General features: G+C 55.9%; 9 protein-coding genes across 9 annotated transcripts; 4 read left to right on the top strand and 5 right to left on the bottom strand.

Moving 5' to 3' along the window:
- Nucleotides 1–502: 502 nt before the first annotated feature.
- Nucleotides 503–1,994, bottom strand: C8Q71DRAFT_228069 (YebC-like protein). The gene is made up of 7 exons (XM_047917149.1): nucleotides 1,786–1,994; nucleotides 1,656–1,727; nucleotides 1,577–1,598; nucleotides 1,328–1,514; nucleotides 1,214–1,279; nucleotides 993–1,161; nucleotides 503–940 (listed from the first exon to the last, which is right to left on the bottom strand). The coding sequence occupies exons 1-7, from the start codon at nucleotides 1,879–1,881 to the stop codon at nucleotides 725–727; spliced, it is 828 nt and encodes a 275-aa protein (XP_047783979.1). The 5' UTR covers nucleotides 1,882–1,994; the 3' UTR covers nucleotides 503–724.
- A 359-nt stretch (nucleotides 1,995–2,353) lies between these two features.
- On the bottom strand, nucleotides 2,354–5,027 carry C8Q71DRAFT_674778 (sulfate permease; the record flags this gene model as incomplete). The annotated part of the gene is made up of 9 exons (XM_047919698.1): nucleotides 2,354–2,774; nucleotides 2,825–3,632; nucleotides 3,685–3,939; nucleotides 3,992–4,143; nucleotides 4,195–4,487; nucleotides 4,540–4,602; nucleotides 4,654–4,736; nucleotides 4,790–4,844; nucleotides 4,899–5,027. Coding segments are annotated over 9 exons (2,259 nt in total), but the record flags the coding sequence as incomplete, so codon positions are not given.
- A 1,080-nt stretch (nucleotides 5,028–6,107) lies between these two features.
- On the bottom strand, nucleotides 6,108–9,121 carry C8Q71DRAFT_827797 (P-loop containing nucleoside triphosphate hydrolase protein; the record flags this gene model as incomplete). The annotated part of the gene is made up of 5 exons (XM_047926318.1): nucleotides 6,108–7,358; nucleotides 7,421–7,892; nucleotides 7,944–8,597; nucleotides 8,657–8,740; nucleotides 8,789–9,121. The coding sequence occupies 5 exons, from the start codon at nucleotides 9,119–9,121 to the stop codon at nucleotides 6,253–6,255; spliced, it is 2,649 nt and encodes an 882-aa protein (XP_047783977.1). The 3' UTR covers nucleotides 6,108–6,252.
- An 854-nt stretch (nucleotides 9,122–9,975) lies between these two features.
- Nucleotides 9,976–13,083, top strand: C8Q71DRAFT_698962 (uncharacterized protein; the record flags this gene model as incomplete). The annotated part of the gene is made up of 5 exons (XM_047920045.1): nucleotides 9,976–10,386; nucleotides 10,448–10,658; nucleotides 10,962–12,264; nucleotides 12,319–12,418; nucleotides 12,493–13,083. Coding segments are annotated over 5 exons (2,616 nt in total), but the record flags the coding sequence as incomplete, so codon positions are not given.
- An 878-nt stretch (nucleotides 13,084–13,961) lies between these two features.
- Nucleotides 13,962–15,479, top strand: C8Q71DRAFT_227810 (serine/threonine kinase receptor associated protein). Its single transcript, XM_047917146.1, has 4 exons — nucleotides 13,962–14,403; nucleotides 14,471–14,740; nucleotides 14,817–15,175; nucleotides 15,233–15,479. The coding sequence occupies exons 1-4, from the start codon at nucleotides 14,147–14,149 to the stop codon at nucleotides 15,316–15,318; spliced, it is 972 nt and encodes a 323-aa protein (XP_047783975.1). The 5' UTR covers nucleotides 13,962–14,146; the 3' UTR covers nucleotides 15,319–15,479.
- Nucleotides 15,480–15,585: 106 nt separating this feature from the next.
- C8Q71DRAFT_227863 (NYN domain-containing protein) lies at nucleotides 15,586–17,445 on the bottom strand. Its single transcript, XM_047917147.1, has 5 exons — nucleotides 17,313–17,445; nucleotides 16,992–17,219; nucleotides 16,480–16,943; nucleotides 15,809–16,419; nucleotides 15,586–15,743 (listed from the first exon to the last, which is right to left on the bottom strand). Exons 1-5 carry the CDS (start codon nucleotides 17,350–17,352, stop codon nucleotides 15,689–15,691), a joined length of 1,398 nt encoding a protein of 465 aa, XP_047783974.1. The 5' UTR covers nucleotides 17,353–17,445; the 3' UTR covers nucleotides 15,586–15,688.
- A 1,165-nt stretch (nucleotides 17,446–18,610) lies between these two features.
- On the top strand, nucleotides 18,611–20,482 carry C8Q71DRAFT_227868 (sorbose reductase sou1). Its single transcript, XM_047917148.1, has 8 exons — nucleotides 18,611–18,638; nucleotides 18,706–19,220; nucleotides 19,282–19,538; nucleotides 19,587–19,715; nucleotides 19,766–19,891; nucleotides 19,946–20,073; nucleotides 20,133–20,282; nucleotides 20,339–20,482. Exons 2-8 carry the CDS (start codon nucleotides 18,941–18,943, stop codon nucleotides 20,370–20,372), a joined length of 1,104 nt encoding a protein of 367 aa, XP_047783973.1. The 5' UTR covers nucleotides 18,611–18,638; nucleotides 18,706–18,940; the 3' UTR covers nucleotides 20,373–20,482.
- Nucleotides 20,483–20,617: 135 nt separating this feature from the next.
- On the bottom strand, nucleotides 20,618–25,081 carry C8Q71DRAFT_820119 (uncharacterized protein). The gene is made up of 12 exons (XM_047926168.1): nucleotides 24,705–25,081; nucleotides 24,512–24,654; nucleotides 24,261–24,453; nucleotides 24,075–24,208; nucleotides 23,556–24,018; nucleotides 23,405–23,505; nucleotides 22,793–23,348; nucleotides 22,558–22,739; nucleotides 21,817–22,506; nucleotides 21,647–21,764; nucleotides 21,172–21,587; nucleotides 20,618–21,113 (listed from the first exon to the last, which is right to left on the bottom strand). The coding sequence occupies exons 2-12, from the start codon at nucleotides 24,639–24,641 to the stop codon at nucleotides 20,863–20,865; spliced, it is 3,234 nt and encodes a 1,077-aa protein (XP_047783972.1). The 5' UTR covers nucleotides 24,642–24,654; nucleotides 24,705–25,081; the 3' UTR covers nucleotides 20,618–20,862.
- Nucleotides 25,082–26,298: 1,217 nt separating this feature from the next.
- C8Q71DRAFT_853439 (uncharacterized protein) lies at nucleotides 26,299–26,695 on the top strand (the record flags this gene model as incomplete). Its single annotated transcript, XM_047926942.1, has 3 exons — nucleotides 26,299–26,409; nucleotides 26,474–26,515; nucleotides 26,594–26,695. The coding sequence occupies 3 exons, from the start codon at nucleotides 26,299–26,301 to the stop codon at nucleotides 26,693–26,695; spliced, it is 255 nt and encodes an 84-aa protein (XP_047783971.1).
- Between the last annotated feature and the right edge of the window lie 275 nt (nucleotides 26,696–26,970).

Raw genomic sequence — 26,970 nt, 5'->3', positions numbered from 1 at the left:
GAACGTCCATCGCCCTCCCGGGCGTCCCCTTCCCCCTCCAACAGCCTTGATTCTACGGCCGAGATAGCCATTTCTTGGCTACCGCCGCACTTCGCCAACCTCGTGCGCGTCATGGCAGACATGCATAAGGAGTCCTCGCAGACAGAGCTGTCACGCTCTACGGTCAACCTCCGGCTCTCCCAGCGGTATGGCAAGAATGCGTATACGAGCGCCGGCTTCCCGAACTTCAGAGCTTTCTCCACCGCTGCAGAGAGCCAGAGCCTGATCGTCTTGGGTGGCATCCAGGGCGGGGCATGGATGAAACTCCACCCGGACTGGTTTGACAAGGATTCCGTGTAAACCTTCGTTTAACGGCTTTCATGTTGGCCCCTTGCCCGCACTCTCTTTGCATACTGCAGGGGGTTGCCATATCATGGACATCCTGATACGTTCCAAACGCACTGTCGATGCTGTATTATGCTGTCTGAATGTATTCACGCTCACTGCTCTGTTGTCGCAATGTTTTATGGTCTCTGCTGTGTTTGCCCTATTTGTATAGGTAGCGATGTACGTATTATCCTGAATCACATACACCTCACAATGAAATGTCCAAAGTTCCGATGTACGACTCCGTACCTTGGTCATTGGACTGCAAAGCGCTGCATTTTCAGATGACATCGCCTTGAATACACCATGCCAGGGTCAGCGAACCCTGTGGCACGATAACGCAGAAACTAGAGTGAGACTAATGGCCAAGTGTAGTCCATGTTTTGAGTACGTCGTCACATTGTTCCTCGATCGCGTCAACGACACGCTCAACTTTCTGAATAGTGTCCTCGTCCAAGTCTGTTGTCTTCTCTAACGGACTATAGACGAGATCACTACTTAGAAGTTCCTCGCAAAGACCAGCCTGCGTGGCAGTCGATGTCAGCTTGTTGAGGTCTTCAGGCTGGCAGATGAACTGAACAAGGGTCAGCCAAAGTGCGGAGTTACTTCGTACTACTTACAGAGACCTCCGCGTCGCCCTCTTCCGATATCGACTCCGTGAAGTCTTCGGCACCTGCATCAAGCATCTTCTCGATAAGAGTTTCCAGTCTCTGCGCGTATGACTCGTCTTTCGTTAGTGCCACCTTGACGAGACCTTGACGAGTGAACATGAACTTCACGGGAGCCAGGCGTGCCCTTGGACACGATCAGTACCACTTAAGCGATATGGGTAGTCATCGGAACGCACCCATTATCCATGAGCTGCAGCCGTACCTGTTTCATGGTTCGGTTCACGTTGTCTGATTGGCACTCTCTGCAAGGTGTCAAGGTAACGTCTAACGTGCAAGGAAAATCAACGTACATAATCATGCCAACAGATCCAGGAGCCATAGCTTCATAGACCAAGTACTGGTCTCCTCTCTCTCCTCCACCGGCAGCTCTCTTGAGGGCGTTCTCAATGTTCTCCTTCGGCACCCCTTGCGTCTTCAGCCTCTTGAGCAGCGCAGCAAGCGTCATGTTTATCTCGGGGTCAATGCTCCCACCTCCATCTATCGTATGCAGGACGTCGGAACAGCAGTTCAAGAACAGGGATGAGAGCAAATATGCGCACTTCGCACCGCGACGGCAACAAACTTTGTAGGGTGCGCTCAGCGAGTCAGATTAGCAGACAGTTTTTGTTGGGTACATACTCTGGCCACTCCGCTATGCAGCTTCCCCCTCTCGCGGTCCATGACACCTTTCGTTCCCTTGATCTTTGACCACTGAAATGACGCTGCGGTCAGCCCGACTGCCTGAGATCAACCCAGAAACGATACTGACTTTGTTGTGTCCAGAAGCACATATACAGGAAGTATGAAGTGGTCTCCGGGAAGTCGTGGCCAGCAAAGGCCGTAAGGCCGGTCGCAACAAGTTCATGAAGTCAGGACGACTCGACGAGGACCGATGGTGGCGGCAGAGTGACGTGGAGACCGTACGAAGGACAACACCGGCGTCTAAGAAATTAAAGCAACCCGACGGACAGATCTCAGGCAGATGACATGATTTTACTCGTTTCGACTCAGATTCAACTCATGACATGCATGACACTCTCACCATGGACATGATCGCGCGAACGATATATCGATCGTGTCATTGTGACATTCTACTGTGAGGCTAATACTTTTGTATATCATTAGGGTATACGTTAGTGGCCATACGGCTAAGTCAGTACTTCTACAATATCGTACAGCTCCTTCATCGACGGCCCTCTCTAATGCTATAGTCTGCGCAGCAATCAGATACATCATCAACAGGCAGCTCGTCATAAAGTCATCACATTGAGCCCAGCGGTGTCGGTACAACACTATGCGGCGCGTTCCTGGATCTCCGCCTTCTTACAGAGGGTACTCGTACTCGAGCGAGACGTGTCCGCGGGCTGCGTCTGCAAGCCTGCCTCAGCGGCACGGACGGCGCCGACGAGGTCGAAGTGGAAGTAGGGCGTGTCCTCGAGGTCCAGTGGCGATGTCTCCTCCTCGAAGTGCCGCTCCTCTTCGACGACGTTGGGAAGCTTCGACTCTTCGTCTTCCGCCTGGGGTTTGTCCACTCGGTGGACAGCCTCTTGACCGCCGCGGTAGGGAACGACAGCAGCGATCTCTCGAGGGATGTTCGAGATGGGGACGCCAGTGCCAAAGCCCCCGGCGATGAGTGCGCGGCGGACCCATGGAGAGAGGATAGTCGCGAAGTGGAACTCGATAGTACGGTCTGCCCATCTCTCCACTTCTGTTCTCGTATCAATCAGAGCTTGTATCGCGGTGGTGTCAATCTGCGAGCTGCAATCGATCGTGAGCAAGCGGCGCAAAACCCATGAAAAAGAACGTACACTCCGGAGAAATCGAAGACGATCGCGTGCAATGTGGGCTTCTGTATGTTCTCAGCGTTCTCATCGTGACCGGGTCGAGGGCCAGGATCGTTCCACGGTCTGTCACTGAGCTTGATCGCGCTGATATCCCTCCCGCGGCGCATTTTTTCCTTCACATAGTCCACGATCGCAGTGTTGAGCAACGCCGAGTTCGGGTAGAGCACACTCTCCTCGAAGCGGTACACAATGACGCCTGGCGTGGGAGGGGTAACCCTCACACCGGACTTCCAGAGCGACGGCTTCGGGTTGAGGGGCACGTAGATGTCGCGCGACTCTGCGTTGGGCTTCTCGCTGCTGCGGAGCTGCACCTTGCCCATGAAGTAGCCGCGAGGCCGGGCAAGACGTATGAGGAGCAGGGCGAGGGAGGCCGCGATGGCGGTGTAGATACCGTCTTCGATGGTGGAGAAGACGGTGGTAAGGACTGCCGCTGCCCAGATGATGAACTCGAGAGGTGACACACGCCAGAACGAGTAGACTTGACGTGGGGTCGCGACGAGATCCGCGACGGCGTGGATGATGATCGCGGAAAGACCAGCGTTCGGGATCCAGTAGAAGGCGGGAGTCAGACCATAGAGCGCGACAAGGACGATCACGGATTTGATGATACCCGCTGCCGGGGTGCGCACTCCCGACTTGGAAGACAAGGCCGAGCGCGAGAACGATCCGGTGGCAGGGTAGGCGCCAAACAGCGTACCGACGGTGTTCGTCACACCGATGGCGATGAGTTCCTGGTTCGGGTCGATCTTGTAACCGTTAACGCGACCAAAGGCTGGTGAACGTCATGTCAGACCCTTTGTAATATAGGAGACAGCAAGACGTACATCTCGAGATAGCGATGTGCTCAAGCACCAGAATGATCGTCGCGACAGGAAGCTCGCTGGCCAATGCGGAGACCAGATCCCTGTCAATCTTCGGGGGGCCAAGATGCTGGAAGCCCCGAGGAACAGTACCCAGAACCTTGATTGGGTATGAGCCAGACTTCGTCGCCCGATGCCGGCAGTACAACCAGGATGCGATGGTCAAGATGATGATCACGAATGCGTTCCTGAAGACCGAGATGAAGAAGAATAGTCGTTCTGAAGAGCGGTGTTGAGTCCACTGTGTCGAGTGTCAGGAAAACGAACATACGTCTCCTAGGGTAGCGCTTCGTGGAGTAGGTGCACGCAAAGCGAATCATATACAAGCACACTAAACCGGTGATTCCGAAGGCGGCATCGAGCTTGGTTTGTGGTAAAGCCTTCAGCGTGTCGATGATGACCTTGTATGGGGCTGTACGGGTGCTAAAGATACGCATGAATATGAGGTACCTACACCATGGACAGGCAACTTACTTTACACTTGACAAGCCGAGCAGGCCAGGAACTTGGCCGGAGACGATGTTGATGGCGGAGCCAGTCATGTATCCACTAACAGCAGGCGCGGGAATGAACTCGACGATCCAACCGAGGCGAAGGATCCCGAGGCCGAGCGCGATGAAGCCGCAAATGAAGGCAACAGTCGTTGCGATTTGCGTGTTAGCCCAGGCGCCCGGGTGGTGCTTGTCGACGTAGGCAATAATTTGCGCGACCGTCTGTGACATGACGGCGACGGGACCAATCGACACATCCTTGGATGTCGCGAAGAGCTACATACTTCTCAGGATGGAGCTGCGAAAACTCAGATTATGGGAGACATACCGAATAGACCAGCGTGCCGACAAAGCTGGAATAGAGTCCGTATTCGGCAGGGAGTGACGCCAGCTACGACTGGTCAGCATCCGGGACATGAGAACAACATGGCGCATAACTAACTTTAGCATAGGACATGCTCTGGGGCACGGCGACAATACCGACGGTGAGACCAGCGATGAGATCTCCCGTGAGCCAACCGAGGTCTGGGTGGCGGGAAATTAGAGAAGGCCATGCAAAAGACGTCCAGAACACATACTGTATCTGGTGATCCATCCGAATATGGGGAAGAGGCTCGTCAGGTAGTCGATGGCCTGTAAAACGCAATCAGTGCTTCGCGGGAGGTGATCGACGGGCAGTGTACGCACGTCTCGTTTCGGGTCGGGGGACAGACGCCGGATCCAGTGCTCGACGGTGACCACGGGGACGGGCTCTTTGGGATGACCGACCGCGCGTTTCACCGCGTTTTTGGCTGCGTTCTTAGCTTCGGTGAACATGGCAAAGAAGCAGAGGCGAACAAGAGAGCGGGGAGCAGAGGCGGCGCCTTTTAGGTTATAAGATCGGCGGCGGCCTTGGAGCGCGCAATTTGGCGCAGGGATTCCGTTCTGCCCAGGGGCAATGGCAAGCGCTCGCGGGGCAGTACTTTCCACCGGTCAGGATGCCAGTACCAGGGATGCAGGGAGGATTGGGCTGGGGCAGACCTTGGGCAGACCGGAGCTTCAGCAGCACTATGGCGCCGCTATATGTCTCAGAAAGCCGTAGCCCGTGTCGCTAGTCGAGTATTCGGAATTGATGGGCAGGGTTTGGCGGCGAGACCGGACATTGTTTTCCTAAACAGACGGTCGCTCAGCGGTTGATCAAGAAGCACGCAATCCTTGCAGGCATTGCGAGTTTTCGCGCCACCACCGCGATCACGTGCGCATCATTTAACGCGGTTCCCCGCGTTCACCGCCCGCCGCGCGCCTTCCATCAGCGCTCTTGGGCGGGCAAAGCCGCGACTGAATGGCGATGGAAGCCACTGTAGGCCATCGTGCGACATCTCTGATGGGCCATGGACCAAAGCGGCCGTAGTGCGGCCAGGGACGCCGCCCAAAGAGGCAACTGGCGATCGCAAACCTGGCAGCCACAGTGGCCACCGTCAGCCACAAGCCTGTTAGTTTTCCCCGAGGGTGGTGTGCCCAAGGTGTGCCTCTTGCGACATTCTACTGGCGGTGAGCGCTGAGCTTCAATAAAACGCCATGCTCAGACAAGGTAGGAAAAGATCAGGCTCCAGGCAAGCTCCAGGGACATGGGATCATATCGCCAGCGCGTTTACCGTCAACCAGATCATCCACCAGGCTATGACACCGGGTACGAGCCCACGACTCGTGAACGCGTACCATGAGACTCCGAACGTGCATGGACAAGTCAGTACGCGCATTAGGCTCGTGACCAGCCGTTTCGAACTCCGATGAGCGTTCGAAGAACGGCTGGTACAACTGGTAGGCGTTTACGGGGGTGCCATATTTGGTACCCCGTGTGAAACGGGACTTAGAGAAATCGCGCACAGTGTCCTTGGTGAACAAGTGCAGTCGCTGGCCCGTCTTGCGCCGTTTGTTTCGACGTCGACTCTTTGGCGATTGTAACGCATCCACGCTATAATCATCATTCCCGCCTACGACTGAATCGAAAACAAGCACATTTGGCGGCGACAAACTAAGTACAGCTGTCCGTCAACGGATACTACGACCTTCTGCCAGTGGACTGGTCCGGCGGCGCCGACGCACGCGATGAGAACGTTGCCCAAAAGGAGTCGTACGTCGCAACAGCTGGTTGGTGAGTTAGTATTCTTGCTGTTTCGTTGCTTGGTAGGCTGGTGGATTGGATGGACAGTGGCCCGGGGCCAGCCACCGGTTGAGTTGGTCTTCGGACGGGTTGAATGTTCGGTACGCTGGCGGGCTGGACGCTGAGTGTGCGGTCGGGCTGGATGTCCGGTGCGTAGGCGGCGTGGGCAATCGGTATGCCGGTGCGCTGAACACTCACTGCGCGGGCCGGGGTGGTCTGCACATTCAGTGCAGGCTGAATGTTCGGTGCGGGGATCGACTGGACAGCGTAGGGTGCGCGCACAGACTGGTCGGAGGGTGCGCGGGCGGACTGGACGTTCGTGGTGCAGGTGGACTGGACATTCGGCGCGCGGGTGGACTGAACGTTCGGCGCGCGGGTGAACTGGACGTTCCCCGGTGCGCGGGCAGGCAGGACGTTCAGATCAGATTGCCTGCGCACTGATTGTTCGTCAAATATGGCATCTGGCCCACCCGCAGTGCCGGCTTCGGTGCGTGCTCGTTTTGTCGGCCTTGCGACCACAGCTGGTTCATCCGGACCGTGTCCAGAGACCGCGCCCATCGAGGGGTGGCGCGTGTTGGCACTGGTTGATGGCTGGTGCATGTCCGTCGAGGAAGGAGCTGTGGGAGTAGCGCGCTTCGTACCGGCCTTCGGCGTGAACGCAATATCAAGTGTTGCAAGGTGGGCCAGCAAGTCGTGGCCATACTTGTCCCACCATATCCAGGATGGCTTCAGCATCGCAGTGAGGACATCCTGCGACTGGTTCCCCACTGAGGCAAGGCGTTCGATCGCGGTGTCGTCCAGAATGGCAGACGAGTCATAGAGGCTGGCTGTGTGGTCGCGGTCGTACACGCTGTCCCTCCACTCGTACAAAGCCAGCTGTGCCTCAATGTCCGGGAGGCCACATACGACTCGTTTCGCCTTTTTAGTTTGTTGTATTGTGCCTGGTCGCGTGCGTTCGAGGAGGCTAGGATGGCAGATATCGCAACACGGCCCTGTAGTGGGTACTGGACACGAGAATATCAGCCACTGATCCTCTAATTAGTAGAGGTTATACAGTGCTACATACCAGTTGACGTTGGACTCTCAAACGCTTCAGCCCAGACTCGCCGGCGGCACTTCACGCTCTGTACAAAAGCGAGAAGCCCTTCGTCCACGGCCTCGAGGTTAAGTCGCGGTTGTTGACCCGTCGGTATATTATCTTTGCACGACGTGCCACCGCGATTGACCCCGTGGGCGTCCGCATATTGCTTGGGTGCTTTAGCTCGGGCCTGCGGTGTTTTCCTCTTCCTTCCTTTGGCTTTGGCTCCGCCCACATTCTTTGTGCGTTGCATCGTTGCCGCTTCCGAGGACGCAGGACCGTCTGGCGTCACTTCAGCTTGCGTGAGATCAATGGAGTAGGCCGACCGCTCAACAATAAGAACTGCAAGCCCCCTCCGACCACGGCCCCTCGCGGCACGTCCCGCACGTTGTATGAAGTTGGAAAACGTGGCTGGGAGCTTCCACTGGACGACAATGTCTATATCTGGTATATCGCATCCCTGGCCAAGGTATGAGTAAGTTTTGACGCATGATGCACATCGAGAACTCACCATGCCGGCGGCTTCAGTACAGACAAGTATCCTGATACTCCCATCTCGGAACGCCTCCATTGCCGCTGTACGGTACTCCGACGACAAGGTTGCATTGAATGGGCGAATGACCCCTGCGGATACTGAGCCGTCAGAGCGTTGAGTACGTGTTTCGAGTTTCTGGGCCAGGTAGTCGATGATGTCGGTCCCAGTATTGATGTTGTCGACATAGATCCAGGTTTTTGGGATCTCCTCAGCACGGGTGAGCGTTTTCGGGATCACAAAATCAAGGTCCTCGAACGTCTTCAGTGGATGTTCAGCGGCACGCACGACAATGGTGACGTTGGGGCGGTCGTTGCCGGCGTTGAAGAAACGACTGCCTCCCTTTGGGAAGTGGAGTTTGCCGTGGATGTCACGACGCACGCGTGCCGTTAAGGTTGCTGTCAGGGCAATGACAGGTGTCCCGCGGGGAAGGAAAGCCCGGATGACACCGAGGGAAGCGTACTTCTTGCGGAAGTCGGCTCCCCAGTGTGAGACGCAATGTGCTTCGTCAACAACAAGAGACAAGATGTGTCGGGTGAACCGTGGGTTCCGAAGGACCTTCTTGATGAAGGTACGTGACTGTAGCATCTCTGGCGACGCAAGGATGACTTGGTACTTCATGTCAAGGATCCGCTGCAACGAGAGCATGAACATCTGCCGGGTACGGTAGGTCTCTGATGCCATTAGCGTACCTGCAGAACGAGTGGAGAGCAGGCGCCGTTCTGGCTGTTGACCGCGACCGCGTCGAGGTTGAATTGGTCCTTGAATGTTTTGACCTGGGATAAGTCAGTACGTGTACTGGTTTTTTGGGGATTTGAACTGACCATTTCATCCTCTAGGGACAGCAACGGCGAGACCATAATGGTCACCTTTGGCTCGTCGTGAGGCCATAAATGTGCACCAGCTACTATAGCTGTCTTGCCCGCGCCTGTTGGGGCCTGAATCATGGCATCAACCCCCTCAAGCTGAGATTGGATGCCTGTGAGCTGGAATGATTGAGGTGCCCATCCGTAGTTGTCTTGGACGAGTTTGCTTAACGTGCTGACATCTTCTTGTGACAGAGGTTCACGCTGAAAAGGTGTCGATTTTGGCCCGGACGGTCTCTGGAGAGGGCGTTGACGACCTCTGGGAGTCTTTCGGCATGGGGCCAGTGACATGGCTAGGGTATGTGGGAGGCAGATGTGGGAGGGGGGACGGAAAATGAGTGTGTCGCGGCAGCAGTCGCAACAGCAGTGGCGCTCCCGTCGCCACACACCGATCGTGAAGTCCAACTTGTCTATTCGTACTCGTCTACACTGTTACACGATTATCTAGCTTTGCCTATGAGCCATCCACTGTCGACGACTTGCAGACAGATATGCCGTCGGATCCCCATGTCAGTAACAATCCACTCACTGTGGAGGGTTTGATAGTCATGTCACCACTCCCGCCATCCTCCCCGCCGTCCTCTCCGCTCTCGACCCCACCCCAGTCACCTGTCCCATCGCAACGATCTTCACTGGATGGTCTTGCTGAGCCAGAACAAGATAGCCACCTCACATCCGGCATATCCGCGCCATTCTTAGCAGAACCGGAGCCTCAGGCGGAAATTGCAATCGGGCCCGGGACTCCTATTGCTCAGAGCTCTACCCTTCCGGCAGCGCAAACACCTGTTGGACGTCTTCCACAGGCCAGTAGCAGTCCAGGCCCCATCTATTCCTCCCCAATTGTGGGCACTCCCAACACAAAACGGGCCATAATCCGCGCGAAGGCCCAGAAGAAGCGGAAGAGGACATTGGAGCAGCGGAAACTTGCCCGAGAACAGGGAGAGATTGCAGCTGCAAATGCAAGCTATCAGGCCGCCATCGCTGCAGAGGTTTCGAATCTCACGTTTGGTCGTTCGCCGGAGGGACATGCAGGAGGTGGTAATCAATTGGAGGCCCCCGTCGCACCAGAAGATGGCCCGCTGGCTGGAGTCCCAATCCGTTCGCGTGAAGACGTCCTTGACGATGCACTTGCAACACTCCAGTCGAATGGGTACACGTGGGGCGATCTTGTCTTGTACGTCTCCAACCCGTCTTCAAAACGAGGCCTTGAGCGATACCGAGGCATGTTCGACGTCCGTGGACGTGTTCAGACGATCCTTACCTATTGGACGTCTTCGCGCAACAGCCTCACTGGCCGCCAGGCAGTCCATTCCTGGGTGATGGACTACATCAAGACGTCTATCGCCCGAGAAGCATCGAAAGCGACTCACGACGGTGTGCTCCAATCACGGAAGAAGGTCGTGAACGAGAGCTTTGTCCTGGACTTTAGCTTGACACAGATCTATCACCGTCTTGCGGAGCTCTGCCCGGTCATGACTGAACTGTTGAAGGCATTCACAATGACCACACGACAGAAGAAAACACTCACTCGAGACTCTGCGGAGCGTAATGACCTGGTATGAAGCTACATACTCAGTATATGGTACTGATAAACTCAACACGGTGTACATTTGGCAGCGCGTTGGTTCCGCTTTGATGGGGCTGCTGGGCGAGCGGAGTCAGCGAAACAGTTACGGCCGGCATGTGGTTGGCCTTTACCTCTATGCATCCGGTGCACAACGCCAGAGCATCAGCATACTGTCGCACATGGGTGTGTGCAGTAGCTATACGACCCTTGCTGGTGTATCCCGGCGTTCAAAACCTGTACGCAAAGAGGTCGCAGTCGCGGGTCGTCCGAACTCCAACGAAGCCTCGGAGGATGAAGGCAGTGCGTCTGACCACCAGTCCCAAGGCGATGAATCCGACTCGTTGTCTCAGGCTGACAATGATGAAGACGGCGGTGCGGAGACACAGCCTGTTGGTCCCAGCGGACTGGATGTCTTGGGGATCGGGCCAGCGCCGCCAGCGACTGTCCGAGTCGGTCATGACCAGCCAGATTGTACGCAGTCGGGCGACGCAGCTGGCGTGCAAGGTCTGAATCTACTCAACGCGATTGATCACAACAACCCCGACGAAGCTCCTGTGGGCGCAGAGGAGCTGTCCCTTGAGGAGAGGGCAGGGATACTCCGGCGCCTATCCGAAGCTTGCCGTTCCAGTGCACGGAGGGAGGCGCGTCTTCATGAACTTGGACACGTCTACGACAATATCAACTGGATTATTCATGCAGCTGAACAGACGATGGGGCATAAGGACTCCATGGAGAATGGCACCTGCGCAACTGTCTTCCCGCTCTTCGGTGCCTCTCGCAGCAACATGCGTACCGCCGACTTCCTTGCCGCTTTCGACAACGCTCCTCCACTTTCACTCGACAACATCCTTTTATCTGCAGACGACACTCGCACGCTCACGGACATGCTTGAACACACTGTGTTGCGCATCATCGTCACCCACGGTGGACCTGAGTTCGCCCGATTTCAGCCCGATGTTGATCGCACACTTCCACGCACAGCCGAACGCATACCAATGCACAAGACGGATGTCTACCCTCTCCGCGCCATGAACATCGAGGAGGCGAGCATAAAGGGCAACGCTGAGGTGCTGGAGACCATATTTGGTGAGCTCGGACATGATCTGAACTCGGAATCCTTCACGGAGACAGTCAAGGTCATCTTCGGCGATCAGCTCTCTGTCGCACGGCTCAGAGCTGTTATTCACAATCGTGCGGGCCACGACTCGATGGGGAGGTCACTGCTCTATACGGCTTTTGCACCAGGCTTCTTTCACTACCAGATGGCCGCGACGTATGGCTTCCTCGAGACGCATTGGGGCAACCCAAGCCTAGGTCACCATGATCCAGCATCCCTCTATTGGCACAACACTATTCTCGATCGCAAGCCCTTCGTTATTTCCAACCGCCCGCCCTATCGCGTGGCGCGCGACCTCATTTTTCACTCACTCTATGGTCGCGTCCTCCATTGCCTTGAGCTCGTCACCTCATGCAGCAACCTTGACGAGTATGCGACTGGTACAACCTTCGACGACCTACAGAAGCACATCCGCGAAATCATCTCGCAATTTGCAAATGCGTCGGTGGTCTCCAAGCTGCGCAGCGCACGCTCGCGCGAACTACTGCGGACGAGGACGCTCAACGCTGACGAGCATACTCCTGTGTTAACGCAAGGCGACATGGTTTTTGAGAACGCGTGCCTCTTTCTCCGTGACGCGCTTGTTCTCCGAGAGTTTGCGGACGCAATCAAGGCGGGAGACTCCGGTCGCATGGTCATCATTCTCAAGGTCTTCGCGCTGAGTTATCGAGGGAGCGGACGCACAAAGTACGCCCAGGAGGTCTTGCATGTATTGCACAACTTAGCCTACCTCTGGCCGAAGCCCTTGTGGTACGTCACGATGTTCTTACCATAGCCGCACGCTGGACTCACACATGGACAAAGTGCCATCATAATGAATAATTGGCTCGTCAACACGTCAGGTAAAGCAAACCATTGGTATCCTGTTGACCTGTTGCAGGAACATAACATATTCTGGACGAAGGTAAGCATGAATCTGCAACTCGAAGTCGTGTGTTGTGCTTGTGCTGATGTCAAACACAATGAACGATGTGGCAGACCATCTATAATGCACAGGGAAGCGGTGCCTCATGGGATTGGCTCGAAATGGTCTCACCGTGCATCAACGTCTTACGGCAACTCGTCACCTCAATGAACAACGCACTAGGATCGAAGCAAGGGGCCAAGCACGCTGAGCCGGACCTCCGCCGCGACTTGGAAGAGCTCCGGCGCACGCTCGCCGCGGCCAATGTGTATCGTGTTCAACCGGGACGGATCATCGACGGCGAGAAGGCGGCTACACCAAACGTTGTCACTGAAGGGCTGTCGCGACTCACTGGACCTCTCGCAGAGTACAACGCGATGTTCGCTCGGTTGAAGAAGCGCCGCCGACGAACATCGCCTCTTGTCGGCGCCGGCTCGACTGACACCATGGAATCAGTCTCGTCGGGCCGCTCAGCAAGCGATCCGGCATCTCACCCAACTGGACAACTACCAGTAGTTGGCGCCGAATACGATGAAGTCGGAGTAGAGGTTGACTCAGATGACGAGGGTGATGTTGACGAGGCTGAGGAACTCGAAGGCTGGCTACAGCCTGAGCAGCTCTTCACGCTCGACGACGAGTCGGATATTGACTTTGACTTTGACTAGATGTATCAAGCGCGAGGATTAGCTTTAATAGACATTGATGTGACGACGAGTTACTAGAACATTTGGAGAGCATCAGAGGACCGCAGAGTCGCCATACTGGCAACGCGCGATTTCTCTAAGTGTCGTTTCACACGGGGTACCAAATCCGGCAGCGCGTTAGGTACCCCCGTAAAGGCCTTCCAGTTGTCCCAGTCGTTAGAGTGCTGCTCGCCCATTCAAACTCCGCCAAAGCGAGCACGTGCACTCTATCGTGACTGGTTTACGAGTCTATACGCGCATAGTCTCGTTTGCCGGGGCGCACAGTAGAGCCATACATATATGTCAAGGGTACTCACATGGGCCCGTAACCCGGGCATCATCTCCAGCCGCCGGACCAGGCACAGCTCCATGGTTCTCGAAGCATATGCGGTCTTTCCGGGACTGCGCCTAGCACATCAACTCCCACAGAGCAAGTGGCCGACTGTCCCGGAGTCCTCCTTTACGGTACCGGTCCATATCGAGCCACAGTGTAGAAGCGTGCGTAGTATCATGCAGACCACCTCGTACCGATTCCAACCGATGAGTGTGGCCGTCAAGGACGCGTCGAGCAGCTGCGAATGCCCGCGATGCTTCACAGTGCTATCTGCGATAAAGCCGAGTTACTTCACTTCTCGTACGTACATACCTGGACTGCATGTTCTGATACGCGGGGGAAGAAGACGACCTCCTGTTCCACCGCCGCCAGTTCTTCAGAGCCGTTTTCGACCAGGCGCAGGGCGAGGACGCACAGAACCACAGCGCTGCCGCAGAGGATTGCCAGGGACAGCGCGTAGAGGATGCTCCTAGGCTGCGGCCGCGCGACTGGGGCTGAGCGCGACGAACAAGTCCAACGCAGATGCGGTGGCGCCGGGCACGTGGCATCAGGCAGGCCACGCCTGGTTTTGAAGCGCGTTGCAGCCCACCACTCGACCAGCCTCCTCGTCCTCGACCCAGCAGTGCGCGGTGCGCCTGTATCACGACATCCATCACGCCCACATTGTACGATCTCCTTCCCACCTAACTAAAGCCCCTTTTTGCCCCAGCAATGTCGTTCATCCCGCCCAAAGCTGTCCCTCTCGTGGCTCCTGGCCATACGCGACCTGTCACCCACCTCTCCTTCTCGCCCCTGCAAGACGACAGCACGTATGTGCTCATCTCCAGCTGCAAGGACGGGAACCCGATGCTGCGCGAGTGGACGGGAGACTGGATCGGCACATTCATCGGACACAAGGGCGCGGTATGGTGCAGCAAGCTGTCTCCGGACACCTCCCGCGCCGCTTCGGGAAGCGCAGATTTCACGGCGTACGTGCAATTTACCGCTGCTTCTGCGAGGCGTGTATGAGGCTGACGGGCAGTGCCACGCGATTAGCAAGATCTGGGACTCCTACTCCGGCGAGGCACTCCATTCCTTCCCCCACAACCACATCGTCCGCACGGTCGCAATCTCGCCGAACACCTCCCATCTGCTTACCGGCGGCCAAGAAAAGAAAGTGCGGATGTTCGATCTCGGCCGTCCTGATGCGGAGCCAGATATCTTCACCGAAGGCGGTGCTGCCACAGCACACGAGGGCACGGTCAAGAGCGTTGTATGGGTAGGTGATCATACCGGCGTATCGGCTGGCGAGGACGGCCTTGTGAAGTGAGTGCACATGGTCCCACAAAGTGTGATGCAATGGGTTCCGTGGACGGTCCGCTTATTGGTGGCTTTATCCCAGGTGGTGGGATCTGCGAACGCGGAAGCTCACGACCAGTCTCACGTTCCCGGCTCCGATCACGTCCATGGAGCTCTCACCACAAACGAACCGTCTGGTCGTCACGTCTGGAAAGACCGTGTCCTTCATCCCGGCATTGCTCAACGGAGGCCAGACTCACAGCCTTACGCTGCCGTACGCTCCATCGTCTGCGTCGATCCACCCCATCCTTCAGGATCGATTCGTCACTGGCAGCATTAGTGATGAGTGGGTCCGAGTGCACGACTTGAGCGGAGAGGAGCGAGATGTGCTCAAAGGTCACCATGGTCCTGTGCACTGCATCGAGTACAGTCCCGACGGGGAGATGTTCGCGAGCGGAAGTGGTGCGTATCTCAGGTATATCGCTTGGCAAGGATCTCCTCACTAAAGCCGAACCGCAGAGGATGGTACAATTCGACTCTGGCCAACGACTCCCGGGAAAAGCTATGGTCTGTGGCAGGGCACCCAGGCCAATGGCGGTCCATAACCTATCGTCAAGGGTAATGTTGGTAAACTAGTGTACATCGTCGTTGGCGTCGCTCTGGGGTCCCTGGTCGTGTGGCAATATGTAGGTCGTGTGGCGGTACCTGTCGTTCTACCATCCACTCTAGCATCAATAATGGTCTGTACTACGATTGCTGTCGCACACATCCGCTATCATGATAATCTCGCATTCGTTAGACTGGAAGGATTGCATTCTTCACCATCTGATCCCGCGAGATGACTGGCAGTGCGCGCGCTGGATTACCGTTGTCCGCGGATGACCACAGCAAAAAAGGAATGATGAACATGCATTGTCCTGAGAGTGAATGATAGTGATACATAATCCGGCATTGTCCTCCGTGTCAATCCGTGTCCTATTTGCTAGTGCCCTTGCGCGTCATGAAGGTCCTGAGGCAGATAGAACAGCGGCTTCAGTACACCGGAACTTGCATCCATATCTACACCCCCTGCGATCCAACGAAATCGCCACTCACCATTCATCCAGGGTCCTCTGCGCCGCCCTCTGTGCGGCACCCTTCAGAAGGCGAGGATGCAGCGACACCCATCGCTGTCCATCGACGCCTCCGGGGCCATACACGTTCTCCGTGATGATCACGACGCCCGCCTCCTCCGCTAAGCAGGAGTACTCCTTCAACTTGGACACGCCGGCCTGCTCGTAGACCGTCGGCAACTCCTGGCGCAGCAAGGTCCCCAGCTCGGAGTATGCGACCTGCGGGACGCCCTCCTTAAGCCGCTGCTTCAGGACCTTGACGAGCGGCCGGAGCGGCGGGGGCACGCTGCGCTTCGTGAGGTCGACGGGTGGCGAGGGGCTGCTTGAAGGGAAGGCCGAGGAGAGTGCGTCCGTCGACCCCAGTTTGCTCGTGAACGTTGGAGCGTCCGCGCTCAGCCCCCACCGAGCGGCATCGGAGGCGGCGAGAGTGGCCCAGGTCTTTGGTGGCACGTTCAAGGTATCGCGCTTCGGAGACGGACTTGGGCTCGGTTGCTGGTATGGCGTATTGAAGTAGGAGTCCCTTGTCTCGGTGGAGGAAGGGAGGATGACCGGAGCGTCTGCTTCTGGATCAACCGCCGTCACATCGCTCGAAGGCTGGATGGAGTAGATAACGTATCAGTAATCTGAAGTGGAATCATTGAGACGCTAGCTTACTGTGCCAGAGCTCAGCGGCAATCCGAGGTTGCTCGCCGTGGGTGATGAGGACTCCCCTGGCACCCAGCTCGGCGCCGTTGGTCGCAACAGCGCAGAGTCTGACGGCACACTCGTAGGTATCGGTCTCTTCTGGGTTGCTGGAGACAGAGGAGGCGAGGCCGGTATGTGTCGGTTGGTGCGCGTCGCTGTGGGTTCGCTCCGCGAACGGAAGTAGTCGGCAATAGTGCCACTTCGCGATTTCGCGCCGTCCGCAGACGGCGCCTCCGGTACGACATCGGCTGGCCAGGAGTAGACTACGCTAGCCTGCGCTTTGAGGCTCGCATGTGCTGCGTGTGGCGCCAGTACAATCAGCCGGTACTGTCGTAGACACAGTACTGACACTGCGTATACGAAGTCTCTATCACCCGAGATGAGGATGATTGTGGCGGGAGCTTGGGTATCGATGGCATAGGCCATCATGTCCACTGCAATCAATGAGCATCTCATCACAGATATTGGCAGAGGAGTCGCACCAATCATCATCTTGTCGGCGACGTCTTTACCGCCGTTGTGAGGACAGTCGATCAAGGAAACCCCGCAAAGCTGCAGCTCAGAACGCAGAGCATAACTCTTCGGCGATGACTGCTCGGGCAACTCCATATACGCTTTGAACGTCTTGACACTCCCATACTGGTGGGCGATGCGGCGTATGTTGTTGGCAATGATGCTGCCAGACACGTTGGATGGCACTGCACAGTTCTCTGGACAAGGCAATGTTGAGACCGGGTCGTCAGCGATGATCAATGGAATGTGGCGTCGACCGATCGACGGTCATTGTTCGCGATGTCACGCACCATAGTCCCAAAAGACTGCGACACTCTCCGACGCTGGCATAATGGACCGCGGAAAGTGCAATACTGGTAAAGGTCTTGACAACGGAGAACCCTGCTTGACGGTGGTCAAGCGCAAGAGCTCCTGCCCGGCGGCATTCCAGAAGCCGTGGTATATGTAGATGACTACACGTGCAACACGCGCAGGCGAACGCGTGTCGTACAGCTGATTGAGGCGAGGAAGGGCAGTGTTAGCGGTGGACCCACAATGTGACAGTCGCTAGTAACGCCGTCACGACCACTGGCAGGGCAGATGAGGCACGCGATAAGGACCGGAGCAAGACATCCTCTTGACGCATGTCCACGACTGGGTGTTGTCCACGCTGAATCAGGACCGCGCTGTGTGTGGACGACAATGTGAAGATCATGTAAGTAGGAGCGGTGCCGCTTCCAGCGTTACAGTCGAGTAACGCCTGTCACATCACTACGAATCGGGGCCCGGCACTCATACGCTGCCACAAATGCAAGAACGGTGAGTGATCTTTTGCCTACATTGTACCTTGGTCTGTTCTCTTCTGCATGGTGCATCCGGAACCGATCCAGAATGCCATGTTGGCGGGTGCAGCAGCCCTCGGCGGGCGGGCCGCGCGTGTATCAGCAATCGGGGGTTGCCGTTGCACCTTCTGCCTCAATGAGGCATTCTCTGTAGTTTACACCCGTGCACACACCGCCTGGTCTGGACCGGCGGATGGCATGAGGCTGGGACATCTGATCCAAAGGTAAGCATACCATGCAGTTGAGCGGAGGCAAGGCTCACATCTTGATGCTCACTACTACTAAGCTTGCTAACAGTGGGCTGGGCCTTACCACCACCTCCGGTCTCCCCCGTGCTCGTCGCAAGTAAGCCCAATAGGGCGATCACCAGGCCGATACTAGATGCTGCAGCGTATCGCTTCCTCCAGCACTTCTTGGCCAGGAGGCGGGGAATTGCCAAAGAGTAATGGACCCACCGTCCGCAGTGACTGAATCGGGAAGTGAAAGGGTGCTCCAGTACCCAAAGGCTGATATGTGTGAGGATCAAGAGCAGGCATAGCATCGAGTCTACATCTTCATCCGTCCTCGGAGGTGAGCATCCTGGCGTTTCGTCAATCAATATGTATCACTTATGATCATGATGGTCAGGTGTAATCAGCTATGTCCCGAAGCCAGTTCAAGCGGCTGTCCGTTCCCGTCCTGCTGCTCAATGCGGTCCTTCATCACAATCGGGGCGTGTCTATGGGATCAATGCCGGTCGCTTTATGGTCAATCTTTGTACCGATACGTAACGAAGACCCATTGATTACCTCGACGGTATGTATTGCCTGCGATCATGCACGCGGTCATCTGACCCCTGCCCCGACAACATTGTCGGTAAAAGCGAACGCTCAGATCAGCCATCGCAATGCCTTTGCGGTCCTCGTCTCACCTCTCTGAGGTCTCAAGACCTAGACTCCGTCTGGCTCGCGAATCAGACCGTCCGCTCAGTCTCATATGCCGTCTCATGCGTCCGGACTGCGCATACTGATACTGCCGCCGTGAGGTCTCGAGGCCATAACGCTGTCAGCTCATCATTTGAATGGTACTCGTGATGGCCTCTGCAAGCGGGTTATAACATGGCTACATGGATGTTGACCTCACAGACGAATTTGCCCGCCATGATACTCGGTATACACATGCACTACCCTCAAGTTTACAAGGGTCTAGCGAAGATCAGTATACGAGAACACATTGTCTGTACGAGTCGAACAAAAGCGCCCTTCTCTACCAGCCACGGCCTTTGCTCTGCTCAGAACTCTCCCCTCAAAGCTGACAAGCGGCGGAACAAGACAGGCGTTATGCCTCCCTACGGTCCCGTCGGCGTCGCTGCCGCTCTCGAGGCGTCTGTCAGCACCAGTGGGTCGCTCACACTATTCATCAGATGTGGTACCGATCTCAGGCTGGCAATCCGCGACAGCCCCCACTCCGACCCTTTTCGAGCACGAGTTCTCCGCGAGGGACAAAGTCGCTCTTGTCAGTGGTGCGAATCGCGGACTAGGGCTTGAGATGGCCATGGTGCTCGCGGAAGCAGGTGCCCGAGCGGTGTACTGCGTCGACCTCCCGGAGAAACCAAGTGAGGAGTGGACCAAGGTCAAGGACTACCTGGCACGAATGAAGGGAAAAGCTGGGGGGGAAGGCCGCCTGGAATATTTCAGCGCAGACGTGTGCGATCAGGTATCTCCGAAAATGAACAATGAAAGAACGGTTCTGACAGTGTCGCAGGAACGTCTGTGGAAAATCGGGGAAACGATCGGTGACAGGGAGGGCCGTGTGGATGCTTGTATCGCCGCTGCTGGTATCCTCAATCCGGACACCGATTGTCTCGAATACAAGTCTAAATCTTTCCAGAGGGTATGCGGAATCGGTGATCAGTCTCGTGCACCGTACTGACACAGGAATAGGTAATGGAAACAAATGTGAACGGCGCACTCTTCACCGCACAAGCAGCAGCGAGGCAGATGGTTCGCTTCGACAACGGTGGCAGCATCATCTTCATAGCGAGCATGAGCGGAAGCATTACTAACAAGGTAAGGCGACCAATTGTGAACATGCTTCCGTGTATTAAACTATACACGACGCAGGGTTACCGCTGGATCTCATACAATACCTCCAAATCAGCGATTCTTCAGATGACACGTAGCATGGCTTGTGAACTCGGCGAAAAGCGCATCAGGGTCAACTCCGTCAGTCCTGGTCACATTTACACGACGTGAGTCCGCCAGCTTCGTGCCTCTCCTGGACATGTGTTCTCATACGATGTTCATGCAGCATGACCGCGGCTTATTTCGACACGGATCCGCGCCTGCTTGAAGTGGCCTCAAGCTCCAATCCGCTGAATAGGCTCGGCCGACCGGACGAACTGAGAGGAGTCGTGACGTGGCTGGCCAGTGACGCTTCCACCTTCTGCACAGGCAGCGAGTACGTTACCACGTCATACTGATGCTGAAACATGCTCATATAACGCGCCTGGGTAGTATGCTCGTGACGGGCGGGCACCATGCATGGTAAACAAATGGATGTTCAAGGGGTTGAAAGTGATCTTGTACTTGGGATTATACGCTCTGACTAGAGTTTTGGCGATATGCTCTAATTTTGTTTCTGCAGGTCACGCAAGTCACTTCAGTTTTGATGCACAATGTTGTGAAGTTTGAACGAGGGGCGGTTAGGTGCATGTCGAGATATTATATCGGTAGAGATACCTTCCGCGCTTTCGTTGACACCAGTGGCTCAGTGCGCATTGTGAACACAAAGAGAGTATGATATTGCTGCGGCGAGTAAGTGCGAGAGCACTCGATAACAATGAGAGCGTGAGTCGACACTACGAGAAAGCAAGACGTTGGAGTATGATGCGAAAGTTGATAGCGAGTCTCTAGTGACGAAAGCGTCCATGCGAGGCGGAAGTAACGAGTGAGGCGACGGTCAACAACAACAATCGGAAGCGGGGCAGCCACAACAATCGCAACAACAGCGGGTCCAGAAGTTCGTTACGCATGACCACTCACACCACTGGAATCCCAGACACATGAAAGGAACTCTCCTCGACGCTGTCTTCGGTTTCTTGGTGTCTCTCGGTGAGATCAAACGTCATGTTGTTGGCCATATACGATCCGCTGCTAGAATGCCCGTTGGCGTGCGCGTGGCCGTTGCCGTTGCCGTTGAGATGGCCACTGCCCTTGACAGTAAGGGAGCCAGCAGAGCTGCGCTCGCCGGTAAGTGCTGTGGTGACGGTGTCCTTGATCTTTTTCAAGACTAGGTAACGAAGTTTATCGTCAAAACTAGAAGCATAAATTCACAGAGTGCGACTCACAGGATGGCCGCGAAGAGAGTGTCGCGCGCGACGACTGCCTGCTGATGGTGTCGGTCTTGCTCGTGCTGGCAGCTTTGCGGTGAGAAGTAGCGCCTTGGCCCTGAGGGCGAAGCTCGAAGATCACGTCGCCCTTGTGGTTGAAGACGGGGTTCGCGAGGCAGTAGGCGTGCAGACCGGGGTAACCGTAATGCCAAATGCCCTCGAAGGCCTTGAGCTCGTGGAGAACCTGGGACAAGTCGATGGACTTAGGCAGATTCTCGGAGAGCTTCTGGCGAAGGTCGGGGAACATGCTGAGGTGGTTGTGCCCAGACGAGGCCTCGATAACAGGAGTCAACGCTCCGATGACCTTGACGTTGAGGCCGTCGAAGTCACTCTGAAGGCTGATGATAGCGCTCCACTTGGCCGTCGACTTCGAACTAATAAATCCACACCATGAGTATCAATGATGCGATAAATCGATAGGACGCAGACGGACCTGCCCTGCCGAGTCGTGGACTTGAAGGACATCTCGAGATCAGTCTCGCCCGAGATCTTGATGTCCATGGATCTGTTCCTAGCAGCCGTCGGGAGCTCCAAGTAGTTGCGCGTCGAGCCTGATGACAAATTCATGAGAGATCGCACTTCGAATGAAGAGCAAAGACGTACAGAGGACGGAGTAAGTGCCGTTGTCGATTTCGCCGGTGCCCTCATGCTCGTACTTCCAGCCGTCGCGGTGCTGCCACCCGTACTTCATGAACCCAGCGTGCTCGGAGATCTCCTCCCACTTGCACTTCTGCGACTTCCTCCACTGGTGCTCGGCCCAAGTGGTGAGCTGCAGCTGCCAGACGCCGTCGACGACACCAGAGAAGAGAGGAATGACCGTAGTGCGGGAGTTGATGAGGCTGAGGAGGTCCAGAAGACGCTTCTCCATAAACGCCGAGCGAGAGATGCAGACAGTACCGTACGAGACGCTCTTCGAAGCGCGGATGAGGAGGTTCGACGAGTACTCGAGACGAAGAGAGGGAAGCGGGCGGAACTCGGTCATACCGAAGACAGCAATGGCAGGCTCCAGGTTTCCGGAGACTTGAGCCCAGTTTTGGCGAGTTATCTCTGTCTTCGAGTAGACGTGGAAGTGCATCGCGGTCCAGGAGATGGACGTCAAGTTTGTCTTCGCCTTCCAGACGGGCACGGTGTGTATGATGTTGTGACCTGACTGCGCAAGAGCCGGCAAGTAGTGGCCTTGGAGGTAGTGAACTACAGCCTGAACCTGCTCGATGGGTCGGTGTTCGTGCGTGTGGCCGTGCGAGTGGTGGAAGAGACCCTCGAAATTGGAGAACTCGTAAAGGAACTCAGCATCTGGAGTACAAGATCAGCATTATGAGTGGTTGAAGCTTGGAGGAGACGTACGAGTGAAGTCCAGGACGATGTGCTCGAGGGTGCGATCCTGGTGCACACCGTGTTCCTTGTAGACGAAGGAGTCTTTGTACCGCGTGATCCACGACTCAGAGACTTGGAGGTTCGAGTGCACGACCTTCTGCAAGTCCACTTCGAAGGCAAGGTGCCAGTTCTCGAAGTGGTATTTCTCGCTCCTAGGAAACAGACCGTGAGTCACTGAGGACTCAAGAGCATGGTCCGAACTTACTCGCTCCAAGGCAGCCTGTTCTTCAGGACCTTGAGGTGACCGTGCTCGAGGTGGACCCAGACGATAGCACGACCATTGCTGAGGAGGCGCAGGCTGAGTGGCTTGAAGCGAGCGTTGAAGAATTCGTCGTAGTGCCAGTTCACCAGGGCGTGGTCGCTGTGCCTGTGGTTCTGTGCGCCGGTCCAGAGTGACTCGAAGAAAGCGTTGGTGCTCGACTGCGAGATCGCGATAACCTGGTCGAAGCCGTGCATGTTGCAGCGCGTGATCATTTCCCTCCACTCAACCACGCGCGTGCTCTTGCTCTCGCCCGACATGATCCAGCCTTCCTCGTCAAACTCTTCCTCTTCGAACCCTTCGTCCTGGACGGTGATGGAGCCCGTAGAAGTGATGGGCCAGCGGGAGTCGACGAAGTAGATGACGTTGAGGTCGACCGTCTGCAGGATGTCGAGGTAGGTGGAAGAGAAGAATTCGACGATGCGCGTGCAGTAAGCAACAGCGATCTCGTCGTGCTCCTCAAAGCCGCTGTACTTGCAGTGAGAGTGGTAGGGGCGGGCAGCTGCACGATAGTGTTTCCGTAAACATCGAGTCACTCGGGAGAAGACATCAACTTACACGCCAAATCGAGCACGCAACGAGTGACAAAGCCATCGAACTCGTGGGTAATGTCGACGAGAACTGCAACCTCCCAGCCGTTATAGCGACGGTGAGGCTCCCTGTAGAATGCGTAAGCTCCACCGCTCTCGAAAAAAACCATCACACTTACCTAGTGAAATCAGCGTCCTCGTAAAAGAGGACCTCATCCACGCTGAAGTAAATAATAGCCTCCCGGGAGCACACGGGCTTGACACGAGGGGCACCGAGGCGGAGGTGGAAGTGCCCATCCCAGTCCGGGAGCGTCCGCGAGGTGCTGCGGTACTCGGCAAGGCAGAGCGACTTCCAGTCGTCAAGCTCGCTACCCATGAGCATGGCAGCCTTCAGCCAGACGGACGACAGGTACGCGTTGATCTTGTCGACGCTGACGCCGTGAATGTCGTCGACCTCGAGGACGGTGCCACCCATGAGGGAGTAGTCGATTGTGAGGCGGTAGCGGTCGTCGTCGAAGTCCGGGAGGGAGAAGAGGACGTGGTTGCCGGCCTGGTGCAGGAAGACGAGGTACTCGTTAAGGTAGTGAACGAACGCGTCCCGCCCGATGATGACCGCGGGTTCGGCGGACACGAGCTGAGCCTCTGCAGCGTACAAAAGTCAGCGACGACTCGCACGGACCAATTGGGGAGCAGCGTACTCGGCAGGTTGAGAGTGATCAGCTGGACGAGGTTCTGTCCGTTCCCAATCTTCGAGTCCTTGCCGCGCAAGCTGCGGGTATCAAACGAGATGCGGAAGGCGATCTCAACATTCGCCAAGGACTGAACGCGGTCCCTATGCAGAGCGTCAGCGTCGTACTTAAGTATCAACAGAACCAAGGACCCACTTGTCAGAGTAGTTCATGCCCGAAGACTTAGAGTAGTCAAGGCGATAGTAGCCCTTCTTGATTTTGAGACGAAGGATCGCATCGTGGTTGCAGATGAACTCAAGGTGGGGCTTGCCGAACGTCGCGTGGAACATAGTCTGGTTCCTCGAGTAGGGCGGGACGTAGGAGTATTCTGCGAGACCATGCGAGTACTCTGACGTTGCAATAGATGATGAAATAATGCCATAGAGCTTCTTAGGGTATGCACGTACTGAATTGTTCCGCTGGCTTGTCTTTCCACTCGTGGGATTTGATGCAATCGACGGCATTCTCGTAGAGAGCCGTCAATTGCGCATTCATGTAATGAACGGCCTGGGGAGCGCAGTTTTCACCAACGCACATATCGAAGGAACTACTGCGTGTACGATTGTAAGCTCAGCACTAGACGAACGAAGCGAAACTTACCAGAAAGAGTGATGCGAAGTGTAGCGTGAGGTATGGACGAGATGACTCGGCGAAGAGCAGACATCAGAGACCGCTCAGCATTTATAGTGTGCCCTAGCCAGATGGGCTCCGCGGAATGTTGGGGCATTCTCGGTTCGGTGTTCTCGAAGTATGGTCGGCCCATCAACATCGCCGCGACTTTGCAGGGTCCATAGCTTGACGTTCGGAGCTATACTGAGGTACAAGAAATGTCACTACCCAGATCCAGCACGACATCGTATTGAGGGTCGCCCTGTTGCGACAGCATTTACGGTAACTCAGCGGCCGCAGGGAAGACCTGAGCTGCCATGATTGGAGCGAAAATGGATCTAAGCACGATGGGGAAGCGGGAAGCGGTCAGGCCGCCGGGGGCACATCCAATCCCACAATCCGTCCTGACGCCTTGAAGCTGTTCTGCTCACCTGATATGTCCACAGCAGGCTTGTGTTCATAGCACGACGTAGAATTCCCAGATGTCCCGTAAAATCTACCTCTCTAAATTATGCGTCTGAGTACAAAGTTTCCGATACGGCGTTTCCGCGGGGCAGAGGAGGGCAGCAATGTTGCCAGCATTCATGGGACAAAGTGCCAGCTAACCTCGTCAATGGAGCGCTCGCTGTCCGTAGCTGTCGGCCCCGCGCATCAGGTCACAGCAGGGCGAACAGCGGGTACAATCGGTCGTGAACCGAGTTGCACGCCGTTCCGGACTTCAGTAGCAGCTATGAGTGGCGCATCAGGGGACCTGTCCGTACTGTCTAAGGTCTGGATAGGTCGGTGTGGCGATCTTTGCGGATACCAACGTGCAGCCTAGATGGTCAATCCGCTAGACCGTCCGAATTGGACAAATGACATGAGAATGGACGACTGTTATACTCAGCTGTGGTTAGACATTGTGGATCCTAGACGAAGGCACTCGCTATAAATATAGTGGAGAATGTCTCACCGGCGTGTAACTCAGTCCGACGAGAATTACTGAAAAACATCACAACAAGATGGTCAATGAAAAGTGCATGTTATGGAAGTCGCGTACTTGCGGTCGCCATCCGTTCCACGCGCCTTGAGTGCCATTAATCTGCTCACACGTCCGTGCGCTCCGGGGTGCGCCTCGGGCAAGCGAGCAGATACGGCGTTCAAGCCAGGGTTGGGTGCGAGGATCGCTTCCCCGCCGGACCATGTATGACAGTGGACAGCATGCGCATGTTTCCGTGGGCATGAACTCGAGGGTCGGAAGGCAGCGGTGGCCGCGACGTGGACGTTGCTGTCAACTTGAAGCCAGGGCCGCTGTCAGCTCCTTCAACTTTGCCGAATCACCGACGCCATTCTTGGACTGCGTCGCAGGCTCAGCCACAGCGCACGTGACCGTTCCAGAAGAGACGGGCGCTTGGTTGCGGGACAGCACTTGCCACTCACTCTGACTGGCGTTCACTGCGAGAAGACCTACTGCGCAACCTTCATCTGTCCGTGCTCGCAATTTTATAGGGCGTGTGTCTTCTTCCACACCTCAGCTGCCAGCCGGAGCCCGAGTCTTGTGGTTGCCTCCGTGGAGCAGTCAGACAGTGGAGGGTGGCAAAGCACCATGGGCGGACCCAATCTTGAAGTCTTCAAGTTTGCTATCTACGTCTTCTTCCCTGTCGCCATGATGCTGCATTATGGAGATCCAGACTGGTACCGAAAACATGTCCTGACGGTACGCACATGCGCACATACCCTCCCTGTGTGAACGAACCCCGGACTGATGCATTTCCGGTTAGTACAAAGACAGAATATTTCCGCCGGATGAGCGCCTCGTAACAGTACGTCTGGACGAATCCCTTCCTGCATGACAATGTATTGTAATGATGCATATTCTAATATCATCCTTCTGGTGCCAGACACTGCCGACGGACCAGAGCGCACTTAAAGCAGAGCTTTCGAAGATACGGGAGCGGAATGCGGAGCGACGAGCGAAGGAGCGAGAAGAGTATTCAAGCTAGGGCATGCCTGAATTGACGTGCGGCACCTCGAGTGACACATGTTTCGAGTGATTATTGCGTCTCTTTACCCACCGAAGTCGCGGCTGACGACTTATGACATAGTCGTTTCTGTACTACGCACCCGGTCGTCGTTGCACATTGTATCTATATATCTAGCACACATCACAACATCCCACTGCTCACCGTGAGTCCGTGACTAGCAATCCCTGGTGCAAGTTTTTGGACTTGACAGTGGCCCCATAATGTCAACTTGGCGAGTAGTGTTTGGGATCCTC

This window comes from Rhodofomes roseus (assembly GCF_022264815.1).
Source record: "Rhodofomes roseus strain CIRM-BRFM 1785 chromosome Unknown C8Q71scaffold_2, whole genome shotgun sequence".
Classification (NCBI taxonomy): domain Eukaryota; kingdom Fungi; phylum Basidiomycota; class Agaricomycetes; order Polyporales; family Fomitopsidaceae; genus Rhodofomes; species Rhodofomes roseus.
The sequence above is the reverse complement of the archived record's forward strand: the minus strand, read 5'-3'. Positions and strand labels throughout refer to the sequence as shown.

Bases quoted from the DNA above. Each gene is read 5' to 3' on its own strand.
- C8Q71DRAFT_228069 (XM_047917149.1), bottom strand. From the start codon at position 1,881: ATGAACTTGTTGCGACCGGCCTTACGGCCTTTGCTGGCCACGACTTCC. The intron at 1,515-1,576 runs GTGCGCATATTT...TGCATACGATAG, and splicing joins TGTTGCCGTCGCGGTGCGAA to ATGGAGGTGGGAGCATTGAC. The intron at 1,280-1,327 runs GTACGTTGATTT...GACACCTTGCAG, and splicing joins GGATCTGTTGGCATGATTAT to AGAGTGCCAATCAGACAACG.
- C8Q71DRAFT_227810 (XM_047917146.1), top strand. From the start codon at position 14,147: ATGTCGTTCATCCCGCCCAAAGCTGTCCCTCTCGTGGCTCCTGGCCAT. The intron at 14,404-14,470 runs GTACGTGCAATT...CCACGCGATTAG, and splicing joins GGAAGCGCAGATTTCACGGC to CAAGATCTGGGACTCCTACT. The intron at 15,176-15,232 runs GTGCGTATCTCA...GCCGAACCGCAG, and splicing joins GATGTTCGCGAGCGGAAGTG to AGGATGGTACAATTCGACTC.
- C8Q71DRAFT_227863 (XM_047917147.1), bottom strand. From the start codon at position 17,352: ATGCCAGCGTCGGAGAGTGTCGCAGTCTTTTGGGACTATG. The intron at 17,220-17,312 runs GTGCGTGACATC...TGCCTTGTCCAG, and splicing joins CGCAGTCTTTTGGGACTATG to AGAACTGTGCAGTGCCATCC. The intron at 16,944-16,991 runs GTGCGACTCCTC...CATTGATTGCAG, and splicing joins CGCCGACAAGATGATGATTG to TGGACATGATGGCCTATGCC.
- C8Q71DRAFT_227868 (XM_047917148.1), top strand. From the start codon at position 18,941: ATGGCTACATGGATGTTGACCTCACAGACGAATTTGCCCGCCATGATA. The intron at 19,892-19,945 runs GTAAGGCGACCA...TACACGACGCAG, and splicing joins GCGGAAGCATTACTAACAAG to GGTTACCGCTGGATCTCATA. The intron at 20,283-20,338 runs GTACGTTACCAC...GCGCCTGGGTAG, and splicing joins ACCTTCTGCACAGGCAGCGA to TATGCTCGTGACGGGCGGGC.
- C8Q71DRAFT_820119 (XM_047926168.1), bottom strand. From the start codon at position 24,641: ATGTGCGTTGGTGAAAACTGCGCTCCCCAGGCCGTTCATTACATGAAT. The intron at 24,019-24,074 runs GTACGCTGCTCC...TGTACGCTGCAG, and splicing joins GATCACTCTCAACCTGCCGA to AGGCTCAGCTCGTGTCCGCC. The intron at 22,740-22,792 runs GTAAGTTCGGAC...TCTGTTTCCTAG, and splicing joins AACAGGCTGCCTTGGAGCGA to GAGCGAGAAATACCACTTCG.